Source organism: Numida meleagris, chromosome 3, assembly GCF_002078875.1.
Source record: "Numida meleagris isolate 19003 breed g44 Domestic line chromosome 3, NumMel1.0, whole genome shotgun sequence".
Lineage (NCBI taxonomy): Eukaryota > Metazoa > Chordata > Aves > Galliformes > Numididae > Numida > Numida meleagris.
In genome coordinates this window covers 35,336,081-35,357,462 of record NC_034411.1, presented here as the reverse complement: position 1 = coordinate 35,357,462, position 21,382 = coordinate 35,336,081, and the positions used below count along the sequence as shown (strand labels likewise).

At 35.7% G+C, this 21,382-nt stretch overlaps 1 protein-coding gene across 14 annotated transcripts in view; it reads right to left on the bottom strand.

The window, feature by feature from the left end:
- CEP170 (centrosomal protein 170) overlaps positions 1 to 21,382 on the bottom strand; it is an 89,054-nt gene that overhangs the window by 50,972 nt on the left and 16,700 nt on the right. For 13 of the 14 annotated variants that reach the window (XM_021392368.1, XM_021392371.1, XM_021392369.1 and 10 more), the window contains exons 2-7: positions 16,731 to 16,876; positions 11,557 to 11,646; positions 4,908 to 4,986; positions 4,288 to 4,346; positions 4,021 to 4,183; positions 1,705 to 1,839 (exon numbers count right to left, since the gene is read on the bottom strand). In XM_021392368.1, the coding sequence (XP_021248043.1) occupies positions 1,705 to 1,839; positions 4,021 to 4,183; positions 4,288 to 4,346; positions 4,908 to 4,986; positions 11,557 to 11,646; positions 16,731 to 16,835 (631 nt within the window). In that variant the 5' untranslated portion in view covers positions 16,836 to 16,876. Of the gene's footprint in view, positions 1 to 1,704; positions 1,840 to 4,020; positions 4,184 to 4,287; positions 4,347 to 4,907; positions 4,987 to 11,556; positions 11,647 to 15,827; positions 15,959 to 16,730; positions 16,877 to 21,382 lie in introns of those variants that run through there. The other variant, XM_021392367.1, reaches the window with a different exon arrangement.

Here is a 21,382-nt window from a genome sequence, read left to right as displayed (position 1 = left end):
TAGTATCAGCAATCCCTTTGCAAAATCTCTTGATAAATAAATAAAAATATGTAGAACATTTGATGCTATATTATCTATGAAAAAATAACTTTAAAAAAGGAAAAAACAAGAATAGCTACTAAATAGAACCTGGAGTCTTGTGTCACAGCTTGTTAATGGCATTGCACCAAAACCACGGACTTCAGGATGTTATTTTTTGATAAGCCAATATTTAACAAGGGTAAATAACATGCATTATTTTGTATTAAAATAATGTGGGTAGACAAATGCAAGTACGAGAAGCCTCATGATTTAATCACAGTTTGTTATATTAGTTTCCTAAACGCATGGTCATCAAGGAAACAAAACCACAAATACCATAGGCTTTACCATCCCTGTTTTGGTGTAAAGAGAGCAAGGCACAGGTTTCATAGCCAGCGTACCAATGGCATGACTTGAAGGCAAGGACTTGATTCTCTTTCTTTGTAACGGATGTCAAATGCACTTCCTCTCTTTTTTTTTTTTTTAAGGAAAAAAAAGGTGGAACAACATCTAACAGTCTTTGTCTTTCATTATTATTATTACCAGAATGAAAAGAAAAAATTGTATTCCCTAAGAATGCTTAGAAATGTTTGAAGAACACCGTTCTAGACAAGGTTTCTACTGCACATTACTAATGGAGGATATTAAACCTGTACTTAAAAAGCCTCCCCCACTGGAGTATACAATAGCAACTGACACCATGTATGGTAGAGAAAACTTTTTCACACACATACGCACAAACAGAAAGTGACCTACAATTATATTGCATTATGATGCATTTGTTCTACAAGCAACAAAGTTGTTTCAAGAAAACTGTCACTGCAACAAATGATTTCACCTGGTTTCTTTTCTATTTGTCCAAATCTCAAATGACTTACTGTCTGCACCATGAGAACTTTAGACTAACAAGAAACAGTTTACTAAAAGCTATGGTGAAAAAAACAACAACAAAGAAGTTGATTTTACTACACAGAAGCGTTAGCTTTGTTTGATTTCCGCATGTTTTTGAGTTCATTTCAATTCCTCTTTATTAGAAAAACAGTTATTTTATTTATATGTCTGATGATAGATTTAGGGACCTAATTATAGACACTGAGATTTATGTTTTGGCAACACATACTGCAAACAAACAACCACACTACAAAAAAAAATTATCTGTATTATGGGGAAATAAAATTTACCTGCTTAACTTTAGACTATGCAAATGTTTACTGAGTGAAATATAAGATGCAATCCCTGCTAATGCAGCACTACTAAATTAGAGGACAGAAAGCACAGATCACCTTATATAGCCAAGAGTCAAACATAAAAATAAAGGAGCACATTTTCAGAAGTGATTTCCTTAAAATATTCCACTGCAATCTTTAACTTTTAGCATATGAAATGACATACGGACTAAACTGATAAATAAGAAACACTAGTTCAGGTAACATTTTCTATATTTACTGAAAAAAACTGTACTGGATACTAGAAAACTGATACAAATCTGAAATGGGTCTCTGGAAATTTCTAGTTTCTTGCAGAATAATTTTTTTAAAGTAAATTTTAGTAAGGTTTCATCTGTGGAAACTGTCCAACTTCCAAAAATAACATTTGTTTAGATCTCTAGTTCACAATATATGAACTCTACTAAAAAGCAAAAGCTCCCCAAAGAATTAAAAAAGAGAGAGAAAAGAGATTTACCTGAAGCCCCCGTCTCATGCATTTTTTCTTCACGCTTGCTATCTGGTTTACAACCACCTTTTTCATCAGCTTCATCATCACCCCACCAGGCTGGCTGTCCATACAAAGGTGTACCACGAGGCATGGTAGAAAGATCTATAAAAAACAGTACAAATCCAAAGAAATCGCTTTTTTGTTTAGTTGTGTTATTTAGATTTCAGCAACAAGAAAAGAGAGTGATTTATTGGGATCATTTCTCCTGGAAGCTGAAGTGAATTGGTTGCGCGCTTTTGCCTAAATACAAAACCAATTTAGAGGCTGGATAAGTGATCTGAGTTCTAAATATAAAAGCTTACTAATGACCTGGTCAAAACTTCTGGCACAAACACTTCTGCAAAGGCAGCTGACATCTCTTATTGTTGCCCTGACATACCTGCAAACACTATTTTCCACATTCAGCTTGAAGCCCTCAGTACAGCAGTATTTTCCTAAAAGCTGTTCATTGCTGTTCCTATGAGAAGACTGTCACTTTTACCCACATTGACCTTTTGCTGAAATCTGAACTCACTGCATGAAAAACTGATCAAAATTTTGCAGTGTTGCCAAGGTTCCAAATTGCTGACAGATATTGTAGAGTGCTGAAAGTTACCAAGTGTAAAACATTAGTGAGCACAACTATTTTTAAAACAGGCTGTAGTTAAACTGCTGTACAACAAAGGAGAAAATATTTATTATACAGAATGCGTACACAAGATGAAACACATTTAAATTTAGAGGTTAAATTAAAAAAGTACTGATATAATTAAAATTTCTGCCTTCAAAATAATTTACTGGACTAGTTTTGATCTGACCTCCCCTCCTGAGAATTTATTCACCCTATTGAGATTTTAGTATCATACAGATGTTCTGAGGTTACTTTAAAAAGTCTTTACATAAAAACCATGTGACCTGTTTAAATGTAGCTTAGTAGTTATCTATTACTTTGCCTATCATGAATGTTTATCTTGCATTTTTCTTCAGTGCTTTATTCAAAGCAATTCCATAGATTGTATATAAATTTCATAGTCATGCCAAAATTTAGCCTGATTTGAAGATATGAAGTAATTTTATTTACTTAAAAACAGCCTTACACTTCAGTTAATACTGAATTGTTTTCAAAAACTTCATGGGAACAGCTTTGCATACATACAACAACAGTGAAAGAATAAATCCACCAAAAAGCTCATCAGTTGTAGTCAAATACAATCATTAACTTTTACTGTTATTTTTGAAATGGTGAAGAAAAGAAGGGAAGTTGAGGTAAAAAAAAAAAATCCACTGTACTACATAATGAAAATTTAAGTTATACCACTGAGTCCTATAGGTAGTGGAGAGAATCATTTTAAGTAAGCTTTCCAGAAGAGTGGATTACACCTAAACAACATAGTAACAGCATAGAACTGTCAGAATCATATGAGATGCACAATACCCTCCAATACCTTTCTCATACTTGCGGTAATCACCTGTAGTAATAGGTAACACAGCAAGCAACCATAATCAGAAAAATATTAAATGCACAATTAACATTAGAGCAAGAAACACAATGAATTTAAGACAGCCTGGGCAAACCCACCATGAGACAATATATAAATACAAAAGATGTGCAAAAACAAGATCTGCATCTACAGTTTCTACCATTTTTATATCACAGTAAAGCAGTTAGGAAGCATCTAACAATGAATGCTATGATCTATAAAACAAAGAAAGAAAAAGTGGAAAAAAAAATCCAAAGAAGGAGAACTATTCAGAATGGTGGTGGAAAAACATACAAACTGCTTCAGCTCAACTGCAAAAAACAACTTCACTTTATTGCCAGAAACGCTTGAAGTTTCTAGTTGTTGGGAAGAGAAATCCAAAAATCAGGTAACGCTGCTTAAAAATTCCTTTTAGGTGTTTTCTTAACATGTAGATCTATGATATTGGCAGAAATTCTATTCTGAAAGTTATTAATTACTCTTAATTACTCTAATTTCTTCCCCAAAAGGGTGGTAATGCATTGGAACAGGCTGCCCAGGGAAGTGGTGGAATGACCATTCCTGGAGGTATTCAAGAAATGCAAAGACGTGGCAGTGAGGGACACGGTTAGTGGGCGCGATGGGGATGCGTTGGTTGTTGGACTAGGTGATCTTAGAGGTCTTTTCCGACTTTAAAGACTCTATAACTCTATGCTTATAATACATTTCAAATTTAACTTGTGACTTCAAATAAAACATCCACATGCGCAATTTCACAGGCACCCTAGTGAAGCGAACTGTCTCTTCCAAGTTTGCATGCTTCTGCAGCAAAAATGCACCTTACCTATGGATTTCTCTTCAGATTTCAGTGCTTCAGTTGTCTTGTGGTGCACTTCAGCCGTGGAGTCTGTTACTTTGGACTCCGCACTTTTGGAGCTGGTTTGCTTAGACCCTTCTGCCTCTGAAGATTTCTGGGATAACTGGAGTTGGCTTGTAAATTTTTCATGCTACATGACATTAAGTAAATAAATAAATATCAAAGAATGAAAAGAAATCTTTTACCAGTAACCATGTAATGACAGAGCACCACCTAGGAATGGTCCACTGTTACCTTAAGAGCTTCTTCAGGGACTCTCATCTCTCCTCTGACAACAGTAAAAAGATTAGTATGTGGGAAATGCTAAGGAAAACGCACAGCTCACAAGAGGATTTTCTATAAAGGCAGCAATTCTGCAGTCTGTTTTGCCATTTCAACAGTGAGAACTGTTCTACACATTTATCACTGTTAGAACTAGCACGAACAGTAATGCTTGTAAAAGAAAATGCACAAAATTATTTATTACTTATAAATAGACAATTGAATAGATAACTTAATGTTGTAATACTACATTTTTTTCCCCCTCATACAAGACTTTGCCCATTTGCCTCAAAGTATTGTTTCTCTGAAACACGAAAGTGACACATAAAAGTGGTATACAAGAGATGTGTAAAGATTTGAAACAATAATTGGAAATCAAGGTCTCTTTTAGTGAGAAACAATGAGATGCACTTTATCAATATCTCTGATCAAGGTATAGTATTCTGCAATTTTCTCTAATATGGACATTTCTGTTGTAAAGAGAGATACTTAACAGTTCTCAGACACAATGAGAACCCTTCATTTAATGCAATCACACTTTTCTCATGAAAAATGTGTGTCAGGACACCATTCTTTTTTTATGACAAGGATATCATATCCAAATCTCAGTTTATCTTCTAATTTCAGAGTGATGTATGTCTGTTCTGGAATCCTCACATCATTCACAAATGTCTGTAGAAATAAATGAGGACAGAAAGAGATACTGTTAAACTGAAAAAAAAAGAAAAAACCCAACCCAACAAAAAGAAAACAGAACAAAACAAGCTACTCAACAATCAATCACTAGACTAATTTTATAAGAAAGTAGTTTTCAGCACTGCAAGTATTCCACTGCTGATTCACTGGGGAACATTCCTTCAAATTAGCACCCATCATCATTATTTTTCTTGTAGCTTGCTTTTTCAATCTCAATTAGACATCAGAATTGATTTATCATCATCTTTCTGCAACACTTCTCTTTCAGTATTTCATGTTGGATATGTAAGTTCTGAGGTAGTTTAGCAGTTATCAACATTGTCAAAAGACTTTAAGGAAAACAAATAAAGACCAAGTTACAGCAACCAAATTATCTCCAAAAAGCAGTGGTAAAGAATTCATGTATTGTGACACCTGAACAACAGCAGGCATAATTATATTTGTAAGCAAAAATAACATTATTACATCAGCTAGCAGCAAAGCAGGGTGAATTCCATAGTCTTGAAAATACCTTTTGAAAGTTCACTTGTACCAAAACTAATCCTCCCTCCTTCAAATCACTGTTGGAAACAATTGGAGAAATCAGACAAGTTTTCACCAGTTTGAAGAAAGATGAATGTACCTGAACGACCACCCAGTTTCACCAGCCATAGCAGTTGGCTGTTAGAGGCAGTACAGACTAACTCGGACCCGAAATACTTGTGGTTAAAAACAACAAGCAAATCACAAAAAGATCCTGGTATAACTTCAAGAGAACACCTGAGATACAACAAGGAGGGGCAAGAAGCAGCAAGGAGGAGGAATAATACACACTCAAGTCAACATGGATCTCAGAAAGGAAATTTGGAGGATTTGGCAAACAATTTCATCTTTGTGGGGGAAAAAAGGGGAATGTAAACAGAGCTTGAAGTTACATTACTCAAGCTCTACAGAAAAGTCTAGAAAGTTACCTACACAACATTCTGAAACTGGCAAAGGCCCTTGTAACAACAGAGAAAAAAAAAGAAGGAAAGCAAGCAACTAAACAAAATAATAATAAAAAATCTTTCTACCAGAAAAAAAAAACACTAGCAATCAGACTACAATTTAAAATGCAACTCTGCACTCAGAATCTTGAAGAATCTGTCGACCAGATTAGCTGACAAAGACCTTCTGCACAGCATCTTCCCTTAAACTGTTTCTCAACATTGAATTCAAATCAGCACTGAGGAGCTAAAATCTACACTCTGTTATTCTCCTTTTGTTCTCCTCTGGCTTTCTTGAAATCTTCCTTTTCCTTTTACCCAAAAAGAATGTAACATCTGGCATTATAGCAATGTAGCACCTTCCTTGTAAGAAATATGACCGATCAGTTACTTGTGACCAGTCTCTTGTTTCTTAGATTTACTTCCCTCATCCTCTTTTCAAATTCTTAAAAAGCCTTAATTTAGGGCAAATTCAGGGCAAATAAAATATTTATGGTTTGGCCAGTGTGAGTCTGTTGCAATATTTTATGAATTATTTATCAGTTGTATTATTTTCTGTATCTCACTCAAAAAATAATTTTACAGCTTCCTGCTCATTTTTATATTTTAGAATGACTAAATGTTAATTGTCCAGATAGGAGATTGAACACAGAGTGCTCAGACTAAAGATATTTAGTTTGTTTTGTGCCATTTTTAGGGGCTCAAAATACCATCGCCCTGCAGAATGCCACAGGCACTGCAAACTCAAGCTTGAAAAATCTACAACAATATCTACATGGTTTTAAGAACTGGAGCAGCTGAAGTCTGCCACTTCTAAAGCACTTTGAAGTTAGGAGTGCACACAACAAATAAATCTTTAATAAGTAAGTCAAATATCCAAATCTTTAAACACTTGTTTTGTTCATTTAAATCCAATATGAGATGAAGTCTCTACAGACAGAAATGATTACCTTCCTCCAAATAATAAAGGGCTCTTCTGTTTTAATTTTCTAAATAAATAGTAAATTCATTTTCCTTTTTTTTTTTTTTTTTTTTTTTGTTCTACTAATGCTCATTTCGGTCATAAAATTGACTATTTTCTATGATGTAGGTAACTTCTCTAAGAAATAAGATTTAAGAGTTGAGCTATTTACTGTTTAGCAAGCCTAAAATTTAAGAGCAGTATTTAATGCATATTTGTTCTAATTCAACATTATTAGAGCCCAGAAATGCAAAGAATATCCTCAACACAGACTGAATTTCAGTAGATTACCAAAATTCGGGCTATCTTGAGGACATGCACGTATGTAGGTACATATGTACGTATTCTTCCTCTCAGGTTAGAATACTCAAGTCAGAGAACTCTGAAGTCTACAGAAATCCTCAGGACTGAATTTATGATAAAGCAAGAAAACCTCAGTTGCTGTGCCTCCAGAGTTCTACAATTTTACTATAGGCTTCGGAATGCAAGACAATACATCTTGAAAAATGTAGTTTAATAAATGTACGAAAAATCCTTCTTCCCCTTTAAACCACTGAGTCTATAGGCATTTTTATACATTCACATGATTTCCAAGATTTACATTTAAATTGTGAAAGTCAGCTCTCTTACATTTAAGCCTTCACAAGGATATATATTATATATATCCAGTCCTAAGAATATCAATGTGAGAAGACTATAAGTAGCGCTGAAAAAATATGGTATTCAACACAGTTATTGACGCTCTACAGTTTTTTGGGGTTTTCTTTTGGTATGTTTTTGAGGTTACAATTGAAAGGAGGAAATTCAGTTCAGATTCCTGTGATATTGGTGGAATAATTTATTATATATTAGCAACCACACACATTTTCCTCAGAAAAGATAAATTCTTTAATCTTTTTAGTATGAAATAAAAGGTAAGTATGAATGACCACGAGGAATACTTGTTTTTTGGAAATAACGCTTTTGCGTTATGTGAATCTGATTAAAAAATTATTCCGCCTTATTTTCAAATCTAGATGTACAAAGTCCAGGATTAAGACTCCTGTTACCACTTCCCAGACATGAGCATGAATCATCCGCACCAATATGAATGTTCAGGTATTAGAACACTAGATGTCAAAGAATACGGGGCTCATTCAAAAGAAAAGCCTGTACTGGTGGCAGCCATCTCCATTCAACCTCAAAATTAGCTTTACAGGTTAAGTGTAATAGACCAGGAATGGAGCTGTCCTGTATACCCAGAAAAGCATACATCTGTTCTCCAAGGAAATGGAACTATTTGTGGAGACCCAAAATAAATGTTTGCTCTTGATGAAGTAAGCAAAATAAGAATGGATAGAAACAGATGAAGTAAAAGCAGAACCCTTTCTTTCTCAACACGTCTAGTACTTATTGAAGAAATTCTTTGGCCTGCATTAAAGTATTATGCTTATCTGTGATACAACTGATATCCATATTACCTTCTTATAGGTCAATCAAATTAAATGCTGTTCGAACACCTTGCAAGGAAGAGTAAAATTCTGGAATTTTTCTAATAGTTTTGTTGTTTTTAAACCATAGAGAACAAAAATGCTGACTTCAGTGAAACCAAGGACATCCTTACATACCACGGTCTTACAGAATCACATATGCTTCTATCTTATCTCTTTGAAACACAGAATTACAGAAAGGTTAAGGTTGGAAAGGACATCTGGCAGTCATCTGGTAACACAATGACATTAAGAAATAAAAAAAAGTACAAGTTGATTCTCAGCTGTAGTATATAAATGCTTCTTCTACATTTTGCTTTGATCATTTTACCTTGCAGTCTTCAAAGAACTTAGAAGAGGCTTAGGAAAATTACTTGGAATCTTGTTGGAAAAACTGGTAGATTAAACTGACTTCTTTTTGAGACCAAACAAGCAAAAACAACAATAATAAAAGAAAAGCATGCACACACATGAACATGCACTGGTCTAGAAGCAGAAAACCAGAACTTCCACAAGGATGCTTAGGAGTAAGACAGAGGTGTAAGGCTGGCACATTTGACCACAGAATAGGCTCTCTCTCTGTTATGTCCTTCACCAGAAGCACAAAAATAATCTGTCACACTTGAACAATGACTGGGTAAAAAAAAAAGTGCCTGAAGAACCTGGATCCTCAGATGCCAGACAGAACTTCAGATGTTTCACTCAGCCTAGCGAGGAAATGAGCATCCTTTAGGTAAGTAAAATTGGCAGCTGAAAACATTAGTTGCAATGCTAAAAAAAGTTATCTGTCAAAATTAGGAGCAACAAAAAGCTGCAGAATCAGTGACCATGGAGATAAACAGACACTCATCAATGTTGATTTTAAATTTTTTTCAAAGATAAAAGAACATATATCCTTTAGAAAAGTTAAGGTAGGGAGATTAAGGAAAGGAGCAGAGTAACGGACATATATACCCTAGAAAGATTAAAAAGGAGTAAAAATGAAAAATAGGATGTCTTGAAAAGCAGAATGTCACTCTCCTACAGACTTCTCAGGAAAAAAAAGAAAGTAATAGTAAAGTAAGCACAAAAAAATGAAGACAGTTTTTGGAATATCTTATTTGTGTTACAGTAACAAGACAGTTTATATAGAGATGATGAACTCTTCATAGAATTCAGCTCTCATTTTCTGCAGGAAGTCACCACTTAAATCTGCCAAACCAAGTCAAACTTTAGTGCTACAGTAAAAGGAAGCTTTCTCAGTAATTTACCACAGATATCACCAGATTTAGTAGCTCTCTCCCTGATCACAACAACAGATACTATTTTCCAAAGGTGGCTTCAAAACAGCCTTTGCATACAGAAGCTGGCTGAATTATGCAATGAGGTACAGTTACAGAAAGCTAACCATCTAAAATGTTAAATCTAAAGTTAAAATAAAAAATAAAAGATCATTGGTCTGAAAATATCAGCTAGATATTTGGAATTTTGTTTTAATCCCATCTCTACCCACTCTCCTCCCAATTTATGCTTTGTCATTTTGAATGTCATTTAAAGCCATATATTGCTGTATGATAATATTCATAGCAAATGCAGTTAACCCTGAAACTTATGGCAGAATGAAAACAACTATTGCCTAGTTTAGTTAGTAGTTCATTGCATGGTACAGAGGCATGGTGTATATTGTTCTGCTAACACAATTTCACTGAAGTGTTCTGTTGTAAAGAGGAAATACACAATTTTGTATCTGAAGCCAGAGAGGTAGAGGTATGTAAGAAAAAGCACAACTGGAAACAGATAGCAAGGGAAGCACTGTGAAGACAACGAGCAAGGACTATATTTCTAAGACTTAATATTCCCAAAACTATGGGAAGAAAGAGTTCCTTTGATGTCTCTGGATAAACAGCTATATCGGAACTGACAGCTCCAACATGAGAATGAATCAGATCAAGTGAAGCAAATAACTGAAAGCTCTTTATCAGAAGTGAAGAAAGGAGAAAAAGGAAGGATTTCCAATAAATATATACATATTTTTTAATTAAACTCAAGTTTTGTGAGAAGATGATGAAAATAGGGTATGCCTATTGATTACAAGAGTATCAAAATTTGGGAATAAAATCAAGTGCCTTGGCAAGAAATTACTATCAGCTGAATTCATTTTGATCATTTCCTTCAAACAATGAGCTGACTTTCAAAATACAGAAGTATATTAAATATTTAAGGAGCAAAGTTCTCATACTCATGTAGCTATTCAAAGGATATTTGAAGACTTCAGAGGTTACACTCCTTTCAGATGGACTTGAGGCTCTGACTCTTTGGAAGGCTGAGGCACCTACAAACATCTTACGGTCTACATCTTAGAATACAAAAAAACTAATAAAGGCAGTCTAACTGAGGATTTATTTTGAAATGCACTTCAAGACAAAACACCAAGTTAGAAATTAACGCTAAGAGACATTTATTCCTCATATTTTTTTAAAACATTTAGTAATGTTTACTGAAATTAATATTTAGTAAGCTCCTGATAAACAATAGGTATCAGAGATGAAGTCATGATACTGTGTACTCAATACGCATTCATGACACAGACAGAGAAAATACCAACCGCAACTACCATCTATAAACAGCTCTAAGAAATATTTAAAGGGCTACAAAAAGTGACACAAAGTATACTGAGAAAGAATATGCAAATATAAAATACATTATGTAAGCTTACACGCAACACAGCTCTTGTACACTTAAAATTTGTTTTCACATAGAGTACAGTAACATTCTTATCTGTATGAAAAAGGATAGTAAGGAATATAATGAAATATAAATCCATTTCTTAAAGAAAAATTCTGGAGATTAAAATGCCTTTTTTAAAAAAAATATATAATCAATTTAAGATTTGTTGTTTCTATATTTCTGAAATACAGAAGAGTAAAATATACCTTTGTGTTCTTCCCCGTTTTTTTTTTTGTTTCTATTGCCAAGGCTCTTTCACTAAAGGACATTGTTTCAGTCCTTTAATTGATGCTCCACAAAACAACATTTTAATTTTTTTCAAATGTTTCCCCTTATTAAAACTTGCCTGAAGAAGATATTAATGCTTGTTGATTTACTGTATACTTGTTCAAAACAAAACAAAAAAAAGACTATGGGGAGCTATATGTTTCTGATGTTAACTTACCCCATTCAAGCTACCTAAATCCTTTACCAAGTGTTCATCTGTAGAAGGATCATAGTTAAGTACAGCATGTTGCTTGTCCACACTTCGTGACTAAAATAACAAGAAGAATAAAAAAATAAAGATATTTCAAAAACAGATCAAGACAGAACTAATTGCTATTTCTTACAGTAATGCAATTACGTCCTTTTCATGCAAAGTTTCTTCAAACTATATACAAAATAATTAACCCCCACTAACTTGATCTCTAACCACATCCAAATCTACCTCTGAGTACTCACAGCAGAATCATAAAATTCAGAATAATTATTTTCTTAATGTTTCCTCAAACGTGATTCTAAGTTACATCCAGCCATATCTTATCCAAGGAATTTCTTTTTCTGGTCCCCACACTATTACTGATGTTTAATCTTACGTAATCGATTTCAATTTTATTTCTCTCTTGCTCTCTTTCCATCTCTCTTTAACTACATGCTTATATCAAAACACAGTTATACTTCTACAGAATCATAGAATGGCCTGGGTTGAAAAGGACCTCAAAGATCATATAGTTTCAAATGCCCTGTCATAGGCAGTGTCGCCAACCACTAGACCAGGCTGCCCAGAGTCACATCCAGCCTTGCCTTGAATGCCTCCACAGATGGAGCATCCACAACCTCTTTGGGTAGTATCACCATTTTCTCCAAAATGTACAGTTTCCTGTCATGTATTTCTAAATCCCTCATTATGTTGTCTGGGATTCTTACTATAGTATAGAAACATTCAATTTTTTTCTTCTTGATTTCAATTTTCTGAACAAATTATCTATAATCTCTTTGCTAAATGTCTGAGTGGTTCTTGAGTTCCTATTCCCATTGTCTCTGATTTGTTTCTTTAATTCTTTTTTTCCTTCTATAAATATTTCAGCAATTCGTATTTTTTTTAAAATAAAACTTGCTTCCAAATGTGAACAACAAATCAGGAACAAACCTTGTTGCTATTTTCTCTGAAAACACCATCTCCCTAAGAGCCAAGTCCTCAGACCTATACAGCACTGAGCATGACTTCTGGGCTCTCATTCCTGTACTAGCATCTGCAGTCAGCCAGTTTTAAGAATCCCAGGCTATAGAAGCATTAGCCAGATCAAGGCATCAGGACATGCGATCATAGCTTTCAAGGAAATGCTTTCACTGAATTTTTACCAATTACATATTATTGAATTATATATTATATTATTAACCAATTATTTTATTATCTTTACGTGTCACTACATACCATAGGATCATAGAAATGGCTTGGTTTGGAAGGGATGCCAAGGATCATCAAGTTCCAATCCCCCTACCACAGGCAGGGCCACCAACCTCCAGATCTGGTACTAGACTGGATTGCCCAGGGCCCCATCCAACCTGGCCTTGAACAGCTCCAGGGATGGGGCATCCACAGCCTCTCTGGGCAGCCTGTTCCAGTACCTCACCACTCTCTTCGTAAAGAACTTCCCCCTGACGTCCGACCTAAACCTTCCCTCCTTGAGCTTAAAACCATTCCACCTTGTTCTATCGCTGTCTATCCTTGTAAAAAGTTGATTCCCCTCCTGTTTATAATCCCCTTTTAAATACTGGAAGGCTGCAATGAGGTCTCCTCGCAGCCTTCTATTCTCCAGGCTAAACAAGCCCAGCTCCGTCAGCCTGTCTTTGTAGGGGAGGTGCTCTAGCCCTCTGAACATCCTCGTGGCCCTCCTCTGGACCCTCTCCAACAGCTCCACATCTTTCCTTGATAGGGAGACCCAGACCTGGACACAGTACTCCAGATGGGGCCTCAGAAGAGCAGAGCAGAGAGGGACAATCACCTCCCTGTCCCTGCTGGTCACCCCTCTCCTCTTCTGATACCATTCTGACACCAGGATCCATTGACCTTCCGAGCTGCAAGAGCACGCTGCCGGCTCACGTTCAGTTTTTCATCCACCAGGATGCCCAGGTCCTTCTCCACACAGCTGCTCTCAAGGAGTTCTTCTCCCAATCTGTATATGTATCTGGGATTAGTCTGACCCAAGTGCAAAACCTTGCACTTTGCTATGTTGAACCTCATTAGGTTCACACAGGGCCACCTTTTAAGTTTGAGAATATTTACAAAATATATTATGAAGCTAGAAGTCAAAAGTTTACTGTGAGAAGTAAATCTATATTCCCAGACATGAATAGAACCCCTACTAGACAAATAGTGGCTAGGCATAGATTTGAAGTCTAATTCTATAAAACACAAAACAGAGTTTAAATGCTTTCTAATAAGGCTATTATAACATGCTTTCTGACAAGAGAGTATGAATAAAAGTATTAAATGCCACTTTCTTTATCATGCATTGCCCACATGCTTTGCAGTAAGAGAACAACCAAGTTGTCTGAAGTGGAATGGAAGGTCCTACACAAAGAGCTATACATACAGAACAAGAAGACATTATCAGCTTCTCCTTTGGGGGGTTCCTCCCCCTTCAGTAATATGTGGTGTCAAAGTCATGCTGGCATGTAGACCTAACAGCAGGCTACACAGAACATTCTTGAAAATCACAGGGCCTCGTGATTCTTTTTACTACCTCTAAGTCAACAGACAATAACATCCATGAATGACTGGATTCTGTTCAAAATATTCATCAAGCAGGCAGCTGCTCTGGAGATGTTGACGTCTGAAGTTTTGTAACAAAATAATAAACGCTCAAGTAATAAGCTTTATGCTACAGACTGATCAGCCACAGACAGGGACCATAAAACCTATGTTACTTACTAATGGGAAAACTGCAAAACTCAACACACCACATATGCATATATAGCATGAGGAAAACATATTACACAATCTCCAGGTATGGCAGGATTTAAGGAAAACAATGCATAGCAAGGAACTCAAGCTAGGTTTGAGTATATAAAACTAAAAAAAACCAAAAACCTTCCTATCAGCCTTTTAAAGCATTCATTTAGGCAGCAGAAGCTAGAAAATCATGTCAGACAAAATTCATTTCGTTAATCAAGGTATTTGGCTTCATGAATGAATGGTGACTGAGGGTTAAGCGAGGGCTGGTTAAGCGAGGGCTGGTTAAGCGAGGGCTGGTTAAGCGAGGGCTGGTTAAGCGAGGGCNGGTTAAGCGAGGGCTGGTTAAGCGAGGGCTGGTTAAGCGAGGGCTGGTTAAGCGAGGGCTGGTTAAGCGAGGGCAGTGAGACACTAGAACAGGTTGCCCAGCGAGGTTGTGGATCCCCCCTCCCTGGAAGCATTCAAGGCCAGGCTAGAGGGAGGTGTCACTGACTACAGCAGGGGGTTTGGAACTAGATGACCTTAAAGGTCCCTTCCAACTCAAACTATTCTATCATTCTACCAACAGAGAATACTTAGTTTTTTCTACTCAGATAAAATGATTTGCTGCAGTATATATTATATACAACATATCTCTAAATTACTTTGTTGGATGAGAGCTTGAGTAGATTTAAGGCTGGCCTGCTACTACTGTAACTTGCAGGCAGCCAATCCAAGTGAATATTAAAATGCTAAAAGGTATGATAAAAAGGGTATTGAAGAAGAGATGGTAATATTAGGAATGATACATAAACAAAAAGTACTTAACAAAAAGACTAAGTGCTGAAAAATCTTTGTCTTTAAAAAATTCATTCCACTTTGCTTAGCATCTAGGAATGAAACCTACATCTCTAATATCAGACTGAATAAAAATTTTACATTTAAAATAATAAAACTAACAGTAGCACTTGCAATCAACATAAAATTACTGTAATAATTATGATTTCACTTAATTAACATCAACTGAAAACACATGTACATGGATTGTAATACAAAGTTTGTAGATAACCAGTCGCATTCTAGTAAGTTGCAACTCTGTTATTCTACCTGGCATGAAAAACTGCATGGATTACACTGGAAATAACATTTACTATCGGACAGGAGAGGAGAGAATCAGTTTCCCTAATTGTCTAATTAACATAAATTATTTGAAGCATATTACTACTTTTAACTGTTAAAGCTTTTACATTTTTCCAACTTCTGAAGAAAAAAGAAGTGTTGGTTATATAAGGCGTAAAAATACCACCTCACTCCCCAGTCCAAAAAAGCCAATTTCACTGTCATTTTAATAACCTAAGCCAGAATATTTTTTTTTATTATACTGCCTGTTGGGTTTTGTTTGGTTGGGTTTTTTTTTGTTGTTGTTTTTTTGTTAGGTTTTTTTTTTTAAGAGAAATTGATAGTATTTTCAACTTCATAACAGACAAAGTATTTCTATCACAAATAAACCCTTTGGATACCTTCTGAGGTTGACATCACATTGTATTGAAATTACATTCTCAGTAATACACACAAAAAATACATTTCCAGGCTCTTCATTTGCAAACGGGATTCCAACTTGGCTATTAATGGCTACATATACAATTCCTGACAACAAAGAATTCAAAAGTAAATATTTTACAGAATGGTAGAAATACTTGAGAATATGAAAGTTGAATCATCATAAGAGTTCTACAGTAATCAAGGGTAAGACTTCCCCAAAATTCACCATTAAAAACTACATACACTTGAAAGCAGCTCAGAGGACTACAGCTTTGATAAGGCAGAGCGCCTGCTGCACGGCTGCACAGCAGTACACTTACACATCTCCTCTAAGAGTTCCCCACAGTGACTCACAAGTTGAGGAAACTACTTAAGTATTAAACTATTTTGACAAAGACTTGTATTTTTACAGTTGAACCGGAACCGTTACTGAGATTGAGTCATTCAAATTCCTTAGAGATACAGGAAATAGCTTTTCTACTGATTTAATTTGCCTTTGTACAAGATCAGGACATGGAGATAGAGTTACATCAAATCATGTGACTAAATTAGATTACAAGAAAAAAGAAAGCTCTTTTCAAAAGCATCCAGTGCACATGGCATTATCACATATTAAAGGCTACACAGTTTATTTTACTCATCAGATTGCAAAATGTCTTTAGCCTTCTATTCTTGCATTCTGTATGATATTTCTATAGAGGAAATACGATCCTCTACACTTTGACAGTAAGTGTATGATTGATACTCTAACTTTTTCTACAAACACACCAGATTAATCAAAACTATCACCCCTCCCAACATCTGGCAAATCTCATTTTCATGCGCAATATTAAACTGGTTCAAGATTTGAACAGCTGCACATGGAAGGCTGATGCAATTACCTGTAACATCAGCTCACAGTCATCTCTTCCAACAAAAATCATTTCTCGTGGCAGCCGATGGCGGGTGCCTCCACTGCTCACCAAAAACCAGGATGTTAAGCTCATTTTCTGCTTAGCTGATAAATCCTTGGCAAAGCTACGTCATCCTGCAGCGAGACAGAAAGAAAGAGGAACAGAGAAAGTCATTTTGATTATTTTTAGCTACAGTTCCTACTCAGCAAACATTGTGAGCAGAATACATAAAGCCTCCAAAAATACAGCATCTCTCAATAGCAGGCACTGATGCCAGCAACTAGAGGAAGAGACAGGCTACAGACTTCCATAGTTCTGACGCTCTGCTTCATGCAAAGAGGCAAACTCAATCAGAGGTAAGCTTCTTCAAAATAAATGAGCATTGGGCTAATGCCAGTCATACATCAGGCTGTCAGAAAGCTTTTAACATTTAACCACTTATTATCAAGATAATTGCTACATAAATGGTTTGCTATCACAATCAATAAACAGCATGGCAGACACTCACAAGAGACAGCAATGTGTATGTGTGGTGCGCATATTTTCCAGTGAAAAAGAACTACTTCAAATTTATTCCATTTTAAGCTTAAGTTCTCTGCACAGCACCCAATTTTCCATCCTATTTACTGTTAGATGTTCTTGGGAAAATTTTTATCTTGGAAATTCAGCAGAATACATTTTGAATTGTAAACAATATGGAACAAGATGAACAATTAAGAAGTTAATTGTGAGTAACAAATCAAAAGTAATGCTCCTCTAATACATAGTCACTCCAAACGTAATGCCTCCTACTTACTTCCATGGAAACTACAACAGATACAAAGAGCCCAGTAACACTAGTTGGTAGAGCAAACTCTCAGCAACAAAACACTGTTTTTCAACAGTCACCACCACTAGCTGTGCATTTTCACCAGTGATAAACAAGAGTATGCATGCTGCACTTGTAAAAATCTGTACCAGCACCTCCCTGTGCTCTCTTGCACTGTTTGGTCTCCAGACACGTTCAGCAAGTATTGATGAACGTCAGTGGGTGCGATCTTTTCTCCATAGAGCTTTATCTTAATTTACCAATTAACAAAATGACATATATTGCTAAACAGAAATAAAAATACAATCATTTAAAATGCCGTAAAAACACAAAATGAAGCAAAAGCTTGAAAACTTGATACAAATACTACTTGATGGAAAAGTCCTTCGCATAATATGGCCCACTTGATTATATGACAAAAACATGATTAAAAGCACTCTCCACAGTAATTCAACGGTAGATAGTTGGGACAGATCTTAAGTGTTCCAAATCTCTCTTTAAGAAAAAGTAAGCCAAAGCAACTGTATCATTCATTCATTACTGCTCTCTATTTGCTAAGAGAAGCTAAAGAATATAGAAAGCAGTCTGCATTCCTTCTCAGTACCAAATAGCTGGTATTTCTGTTCTTTTATTTAAGTCATTTAGCGAAATTGAGCTTAGCAAGAGTACTCTGAGCAGACATAAACTTGCAGCAGATTTGAGCATAACCTTCATTCTAACAAGGATGCTGTGATGTTCTCAAAACCAGGGCTAATGTGTAAGCACTGAGTAAGTCGCCAACATTGCCCTGTTAGGCAAACTATGACCAAGGAGAGACTGTAAATCGTGAACGCACATAAAGAGGAACAAGAAAAGTCAAAACTGCATTGAAAAGTGACACAACAGGCCTCAGTTAAGTCTACAACTTGCTACGGAAGTGCTAAAAGGAACCAGCAAAACTGTGAAACCAGTTAAGCAAAATGGAATTCAAATGAAAGAAATTAGGAAGAGGATTTAATGTGTTGAAGATTTATTTCATTAAAAGGATAAACTGGTATTTGCAGGAGAGCATTCTCCTACACACAATATCTAGGTGGGATTACCTTCTCACAGGTGTACCACAACAGATTCTTCAAATGAAACTAATGCCTAATTAATGTTCTTCAGCTCAATGGAAGAAATGGTGAACCATCTACACTGTACTTTACAGCAACAAATTGAATCTACAAGAACAACATACTGAAAGCATATTTAAACACATCTAGGTCCCTGGTAAGTATTTTAATAATTACAACAGTTTATTCAGCAGCCCTCAAGGAAATTAACCTTTGTATTTTTAACATAACCTAGTTTAAAACTAGAAAATAAACTAGCTTAATTAAATTATATTTTTGCGTTCCTTTTAGAAAGAAAAGCAAGTATCGAAGATTGCCAGTCTAGATTCCCACTTTTAACAAGCAAATTAAATGGATGTCTGAAAGGAAGCATACTGGTCAATATCAAAGCTCCTCATTCAGTTCATACTTTACTACCTGTTAAGTCTCCCATCCATTTATTATAATACCATTTACACCATGTGGTCACCCTAGACTAACTGGAAATTCATACGAAAACTCAAATAATACACTTTTTATGCATATGTGCATATATATGTACGTACATGCTATTTTGAAAAGTTCGTAATCAAAGACTATGCGTTTGTTTACACACACTGTCAAGAAAAGAATTATTTTTACTTTTAAAACAGACAAGTAGGTCAACAACTACCGAGCTAGAAAGAAATACAAGAACCTCAAACCTCCCACAAATGGTAAAGCCTGACAACAAGTAGATTAAACTAAGCTATCTGAAAATAAGTAAATAAAAAAGAAATTATACAGAGTAATCATTGCCACGCAGCTTGGCAGCACATTTGTAGTTAAAAGTCCATCACCATTTCTATCAAAGCTAATATTGTTGTTCTTTTCCAACAGTGCTTGCTGTCGCTGTGACAAATCATCAACCCAGATACATATTTAAGTTTCAAGTATTCATTAGAATAAACCAACGTCTTTGATCAAAAAAGCTTGGCTGAAATTACACATGGCAAAAGTGACTGAAACTATAAGATACGGTAGCAACAGTTCTTTAATATCAGAGTAAAGTAAGTGCACTGAAATTTTTATATGAAACTGTGCTTCCCCATTAGTTACAAGGGCTGCTCAAAAGTAATGCCTCCTACTTTATTATGTTGGCTCAGAACATCAGAGGCAGATGTTGGCGGTATGGCAGTAGAAGTAGAACCTTCCCACCAATATTCCATTACATGTTGTTGCTGTATGACAGACGGCATGGTTTTCATGGAAGTAAATAGGAGGCATTACTTTTGGAGCAACCAACATAGACAGTATATGGACAGTTACACTGAGGCCTGAAAAGTTCGTGAAAGCCTATTGTTTTATATGCACTGCTGTATTATATATTCTGACTAGTGAAAAGATTCTGAACAACAAGAAGATGAATGACTGCTCACTGTCTAGGAGATACCACACTGAATTACTACAGGACAGGTGCAAAATCATCATCAGAAGTGGCTCTTAAGTCAATTTTAGGTCATGATAACTCTCACAGTGAGACATTACAGATACTAAAAGGTTATGCTGGGTCAATATGCAGTTAGCATTCAAGGAAGAGAAAAATAATTATGCCATTTAAATGCAACGATCCCATTTCTGGCTCAGGAACTGCCTGAGTCAGGAAGAGGGCTCTAGGGAGTTGTCACTTGATATCCACCATAGCTAACGCTCTCCCTTTCTCACAAAGCCTTTGCTCATGGGGAACAGGAGGGTAGCCTGGATGGACCTGCACTGATACAGGACAGATAACCCTTTTAGCTGAGGTACTTACCAAACACATCAGGATTTCCTTGCTAGCAAAATGAATTTTAAACACTTTCCTAGACTTTGATACCAGGGTGGTATTGGGTTGTGATCTTTAACACAGGAAACATAATTAGAGACTCAATCACCCAAAGCAGTGCTTAATTCTACATAGCATGGATGTCTGTTTCTCGGACTTTTATTGCAACTGTGAAATGTTTCCTCATCTGCAGAAGAAACAGCACTTCATGGTGAAGGACTAGGAATTTCAAAAAGCAATAATCAGCATGTAAGGAAATACACACAGGTCATAAGTCATTTGAAACAGATGCAGCAGCAAAGGAAAATTGGCTACACAATACTGCAAAAATAATTCAGTCCTAACAACTAAAGCCCTACATTATGTAGCCAAGAGATGGGTGTAACCGATTTTAATATGTCTAGAAAAACATCGCCAAGATTATAGTTTTGATACAGCAAAAATCCTTAATTATCTCTTGTTTGAGCAATCTACAGTCTACATTTTTGTATTTGCATGGCACTGAGAACAGACAACTGTTTTCTCCAAAACTGAGATGCCAGTCCCACAGAAGAACAAACTATGTTTAAAATCAAAACTAAAGCTAATATATGCTGAAATTCAGACTTTAAGCACCACAGTCTTCCATATTACAACTAAAAATCATATAACCTTAATAGTACACAATTATCCTATTACTGTAGTATGTATACTTTATTTAAATAATGATATGCAAAAACCTCTGCATCAAGCTGATACATAATATTGACAGAGCTGCAATTCCTACATTGCCCAGTATTTGAACTTTTAAGATCCTGTTTCAAGCCGCTAAAATTTTGCTAATACTAAGTCTTCTTTGCCATATAACTGACAAAGAAGCACTGGACAGCATATATAGGGAAGCTTCAGAAAAAAATGGCTCGAACATTTTCAAAACAAGGTAAAAGGAAAATATACTGTTAGTAGCATAAAAAAA